General features: G+C 37.1%; 1 protein-coding gene across 1 annotated transcript in view; it reads left to right on the top strand.

The window, feature by feature from the left end:
- The window catches only part of LOC107728409 (kinesin-like protein KIF15), a 62,224-nt gene that overhangs the window by 43,671 nt on the left and 12,197 nt on the right, over positions 1-6,356 (top strand). Inside the window, exon 32 of the mRNA XM_016538570.1 lies at positions 1,697-1,829. Coding sequence (XP_016394056.1) covers positions 1,697-1,829 — 133 coding nt within the window. The remainder of the gene's footprint in view (positions 1-1,696; positions 1,830-6,356) is intronic.

Consider the following 6,356-nt stretch of genomic DNA (forward strand, 5'->3'; position numbering starts at 1 on the left):
GTATGCTTCATGATTAAGCCTATGAATACTGTACTACAGCTAAACAGCTTGGGGAAATGTAAGTATTTGGCTTCAATAATTTACATGTTAGAAATGTATGTGTAATAGCATAACCTCTCATAATTCCTCATTAATTATTTTCTGATGGCTAAAACATAATCTACAGTAGTAGATGTGACTATTCAATTCATCAACTAATGCACATCAATGGATTAACCTAAAAAATTTGTATAATAAGTGTAAATAATTTAATTGTCTTCATAGCTATATTGTAGAAGTTTAGAAAACTGCAACTATTTTCATGAAACTATAACACTGATAGCATTTTACAGGCACACTTAGTTCAATAGCCTATTGAAATGTATTGGCCTATGTGACAATATAAATTTCAGTTAGTTTTAATTTACAGTACAGTGCAAATGAAGGCATAAATCAATTTAATTTATCTTTTAAAGGGGTCCTATTATGCTCTTTTACAATGTCTTGAATTTGTTTTGGGGGTGTACTAGAACATGCTCTCATGCTTGGTGGTTCGAAAAACGCATTATTTTTCACATAATTTACATTATTACAATACCTTTCTCCCCAGTCTGGCACAAACGGCTCGATTAGTTCCGGGTTTGATGAACGCCCGCCTTCCGAAAAACGAAATGTAATGTGATTGGTTAGCTGTGAGCAGTACTCCCGGAGCGACGAGACAAAACCAATAAATCCACTGATTTCTAGTCGTGTCCTTCCAAAAGAACCGGCGGCTTGAGTGAGCGGAGGCTTGTGACAACCACATGTGACGACCCCGGGCTGGACTCTGCTTCGTCCACGGTGAAAGCCGATCCGGCAAAAATTGAAATCGCATCATATGACCCCTTTAAAGTCACTGTTAGTTGTTTAACTGTGTGATGGATTGGACAAGCCTCGACTGGGCTCATTTATTTAAAAACAGGCTGTGATAAAACTTCCTGGTGTTATGACGCCATTGTTGATTCTGTCGGTCTAGTGTCCTGAATGCGGTTGTGACTTCAGCTGTTCATTCATAATCTGCTGAATAAATAAAACATTTCAAGTCTCTCACCTGTAAGCAACTGTTGTTAGTCCCAAACAGTAACTGAATGCAGCCATAATGTGCATCTCTATTGATTGTATTGTATCACTGCCCTGTAATTCTTTATTTTTATTTTTATTTTTATTTTTATTTCTTTCTTTCTTTCTTTCTTGCTTTCGTGCTTCCTTGCTTTCTTTTTCTTTCTTTCTTTTTTTATTTTTTATTAATTATTTATTGTTATTATTTATTTCTTTTTCTCTTTTCTTGTTATTTTTCTTTATTATTATAATTTTTTCTTTCTTTCTTTGTTGTTGTTATTATTATTATTTATTTTTTGTAAAGTATTAATTGAGAAAACGTTTGAATAAAATAATAGCATAAGTTAGTTATTTTTTATTGATAGTTTAACTAAAGAATTCATCAACTGATCAGAAAATAAATTGATTAATTGAAAAATAATCGATAGATTAGTTGACTAATAAAAAAGAAGAAAAATTGATAGATTAGTCGACAATAAAAATAATCGTTAGCTGTAGCCCTAATTATGTTATTCCAAGTTTTTCCATTCCATATTGTGCATTAAATGTATGAATTGCCATTAAACTCCTATTACACACTAATCACACATAACCCTATTAAACCCTGTGTGTGTTACAGGCTGCAGCGTAATGAAGTCACTCTTGTCCAGTCTCAGACGTGTGTGCAGGAGCTGACCACTGAGCTTAGGAACCGCTGCCCGGAGCTGCGGGATCTGCGGCAGAAAGACCATCAGCAGGAGATACTGCAGCAGGTCAGAGAGAAAGCAATGAGATGCAGCATGATCAGGGTTTGACACTGTAAAAGATGCTGTAGACAGTGAAGAAATTGTCAAATGTGCAAATGGTAAACTTTCCTGATGCAGCGCAGTTGGGCCAATTTAAGCATTCAAGCCATTTAAAACAATCAAGTGCAAAAAGACGCAAAAGATTCGGTACTCGCACACTTTCTGATAGACACAGGGTTCGTACGGATGCTTGAAATCCTTAAAAATGCTTGAAATTTAACAGTGTTTTCAAGGTTTGAAAAGTGCTTGTATTAGGGTTGTGCCGATAGACGATAGTATCGTGTATTGACGATACTCAGAGATAGGGATGTGCAAAAAATCGAATGTGATTTTCATGCGAATCTCGTCAGTAAAGCCGCTTCTGGTGATTAGTAGTTAATCTCCAGCACGTGCTCAAAATCGCGTTCAAAATCGGCAATGAATCGTATGCGATTTTGAACGCGATTTTGTGTAGCTTGTCTCAGTGATCTACGGCTCTGTGTAGTAAATGCCGCTCCATCTGAAAGCACGTGCTGGAGATTTACTACTAATCACCAGAAGCGGCTTTACTGACGAGATTCGCATGAAAATCACATTCGATTTTTTGCACAGCCCTAGTCAGAGATATCGACGATAGCAAATGTCTTTGTTGACAGTCAAGGCGATATTAGGCTCATTCTCCTATAAATGTATTAAATTATTATTATTACTAATATGCGATTATTAGGCTATTATTATCAAATTGCCTCGCTACTTCACTTCAGCACCGCATTTCACACTCGCGCAAATGAGGATTAAAGCCTGTAGCCGGTGAAGGAGTCTCCAACCACAAACACAGACGTACGTCGTCTGCTGATATAAGGTATTTCATTGCATTTGAACAAGTAATCTGAACGGCCTATATATGTGCAATATTTTAACCGAGCCCTCACTGAGTTTAATGCCACAGTTATGTTAGAATGCATTTCATCCTTGTTTTTGTGGCGGTGCGTCGGGCTCGTCATGGGGCGCGCGGTCCTGAGCGCGCTGTATGACTGATGTATCCGATCAATTTAACTTTACTCCAAATATATGAACTTACCTGTTTTAAATACTTTATATTTAACATGTTCGTTTATGTCCAATATTTAGTGTTAAACTGTTGGTCTTTAAAATAAATCTACTTTTGATTTTCACCGTTGACTGCAGACGTTTTAGACTGAAACGTCCGTGCTCTGATGCGGCAAACTTGTCACAGGACTTGCAGTCCTAATAGCGATGTATGACTGTTGTTTTCCGAATATATATGAAATAGCTGGTTTAAATATTTTTATATTTAACATGTTAGTTTATCAATAGCCTATGTTTGAAAGTGTATTATTTATACTTTTATATATAATATATTCGATTTATATTTGATAGGCTCTGTCTCGTGCACCCGCGCGGTTTAAAACACCACATAGTTATGAAATAGCCTATGATAAGTAGGCCTACAGAGAGTCTCTCTCTTGCCCCCACCCACCCATGCACGCACACACGCATGATAATATCGTGTATCGGCGATCTCACGGGCTGGCGATATGACGATTTGAAAAATTACTATATCGCTCAACACTAGCTTGTATTTTGAATAAAGTGCTTGAAACCGCTTGAAATTGCAATTGCATTGGTTTTATAATAATTTGCTTTATATGCTGGTGCTGGTTCACTTTCCGGCAATGAAACGAAGTAAATATAAGTATAATATTGTGTATCGTCGATCTCACAGCCTGACAATAGGATGATTTGACAATTGAGCATATCGCTAGGGATGCACCCGAATGTCAGCAACCAAAATTATTCGGCTGAAAATAGCAAAAAAAGCTATTTCGGTGTTCAGCCGAATAAGCGAAAAGACAAAATAAATTTTAAACACTGATGTGACACAATCAAATAGAGCCGCTCACTAATGCAGCAAATATGACGGCAGTGTGGAAGCATTTAAAAGGCGCAAACATCATAAGCACCGACAGCGAGAGACTGTTTAGTACTGCACTGCATGTCTTCGATGAGAAGAGGAGGGTGGTTGTTGCTGGTTATGAAATCGTGAAATGGCCTTAATTAAATAAACTGCAGAATGTTGTTTACTAATGCACGCACGAATTGCATGTATTCAAACAGCGCTGCACGAGCTCAGCCAGGGTTCAAAGTCCAAACCGCGAGGGAAATCTGCGCTGAAACTGTTACTCGTCAGTTGCTCAGTAACACAAAATAAAATAAAAAAGTAAGACAACAATAATGATAATAATAATTACAACAGCTCTATTAATACATTTATTATAACATTCACACATAGTGTTCAAATTAGGATCTGTAGTTTTAAAAGAATTATCTTCTGCTCAGCAAGGCTGCATTTATTTGTGCAGTAAAAAAAAAAACATAACTGATTCAAGAAGGGGGTCTCAAAAATGGCCAAAAAATATTATTTTACTAACTTAATAATTTTAAGTTAAATTATGCTTTGTTGGTGTAATGTTTGCTATAATGTTAAATGTTCAGTGGTTAGTAAATATTTTTAAATTGTTGTTTTGTAATAGATTTTTTTCTTTGAATAGCAAGACAAAACAGTAAAAAGCACATTCTGGCTATTTAATTTATGCAATGGTGAAAAAAAATTGGCAAAATACATGGGGAGATACATGGGGAGAAAAACACGAAAATCGGTATTCGGCCTTCGGCCCAGTATTTCATTTTCACACAAACTTGTCAGCGCTGCCCCGCGAATTTATTGATAAAATAGTTTCGCATGGTGAAAAGCTACATGACATTTCTCAGTAGCGAGGTTCTTGAAGCAGTTCAACTTGAAGATTCGATATTTGTAGAGACTCTGCTGCTGAACACTGCTGAGAGACGCACAGGTATTCACACGCTTAATCTCTCTCTCTCTCTCTCTCTCTCTCTAATAACTGCATTAGATTGCATTAGTAACTGCATTAGTCTGCATATCAATTGTTCAAACCTCCGTTATTAGCTCTAAAATGACGTTTTGGAATTAGCAACGGAAGTTTGGAGGGAGGTGCGTAATTTCAGCGCACACAAGTTTTCAGGACGGAAACATGACAAATGCCTTGAAATAAAATATCTAAACAATGTGTTCTGGTTTGGTTGTGACTCCAGGCCTCTAAAATTATTAGAGAAACAATGCATGTGTCAATGTGGCCGCGACACCGGAGCCTATTAACAGTCTTTCTCCATTCTCAAACAAATTAAGATCTTTAATGACTATACGCAAGCCGAATGACTATAGAGCCTAAGTTCTATATCGCTTATTTCGATAGAGAACTTTGTAACAGTTTCCACTGATTACAAAAATGTTTTTCTTTGCTGTGCATAGTAATATTAACAGGGTTCCCACGCGTCCTGGAAAACCTCTATACACTTATTTTTAGCACTTGTAAATGCATATACACTTCACATAATGCATAAATAATATTATGAGATTGATGTTTTAAATATAAAAAGTGGAATATAGAAATATGAAATGAGATAAAAAATAGTGATACTTTTAAATATGAAACTAAAATTGCCAGTAGGTGGCAGCAAGCCACTGTCTTAATGAATCTTTGAGTCATTTATTCAATCAACTCTTTCAAAACGGCTGATTCATTCAGGAATGAAGTAATGAACTGTTTTTATGAATGGATCAGTGGATCACTGACTCACCCGATTCGTTCAAAAATGCAAATTCCTTCAGTAAGGAAACACCGCTGCATGTTGCTAGAGATGCACAACATGGCTTTGTTTGGAACCATTTTCGTTGAAATAGTGCAAAAGACAATATTCATTGTCTCTACAATTTAAGCCACGTAGCCTATTTATTCTTGTTTATTGAATTGTTGCCCTGACATGAAGAAAAGTCTGCCACAGACCAAGCTAGCAAAACATATAATCACTCTAAATGTGTGCGTGTCCCCCAAAGACTGCGTATACTATGATTAAATATAGGCCTATATATTTGTCGCTTCGCAGTGACAGTGCCCAGTAACGAATAACCTAATTTGACAGATGGCAAGATCAGTATTATAGCGAATGGAAAGTTACAAACACCTGAAGCGCTGCTATAACTTCTTATCGATGGTTGGCCAGTTTAAATTACATGTCGGTCAGAAGTACGAGCCTCAGTGGGCGGTTCCTGACAAGAGTGAACGAGAGGAGTGTAGAGAGTAAGGCCCAATCCCAATTCTATTTTATACCCCTTCCCCTCCGCCTATCCCTTCCCCTTGTCCCTTGAAACAGAGTGTCAAGGGGTAGGGGTGAAAATATTCCCCTAAGAATTGGGACACCACTACTATACCGTCACACGTCATCATACGTCGTCTAGCTCCTACAATAAACACACCTATGCTGGTGTGTGCATTAGAGCCTTTAATTGCCGTTCTATTAATGCACTGTTTACTGACACACACACACACACACACATATCAGAGATCGCGCAGCTAAGTATTCAGACCCCCTTAAATTTTTCACTCTTTGTTATATTGCAGCCATTTGCTAAAA

Source organism: Sinocyclocheilus rhinocerous, unplaced genomic scaffold (genome assembly GCF_001515625.1).
Source record: "Sinocyclocheilus rhinocerous isolate Xijiao unplaced genomic scaffold, SAMN03320098_v1.1 scaffold126, whole genome shotgun sequence".
In the NCBI taxonomy this organism is placed as follows: domain Eukaryota; kingdom Metazoa; phylum Chordata; class Actinopteri; order Cypriniformes; family Cyprinidae; genus Sinocyclocheilus; species Sinocyclocheilus rhinocerous.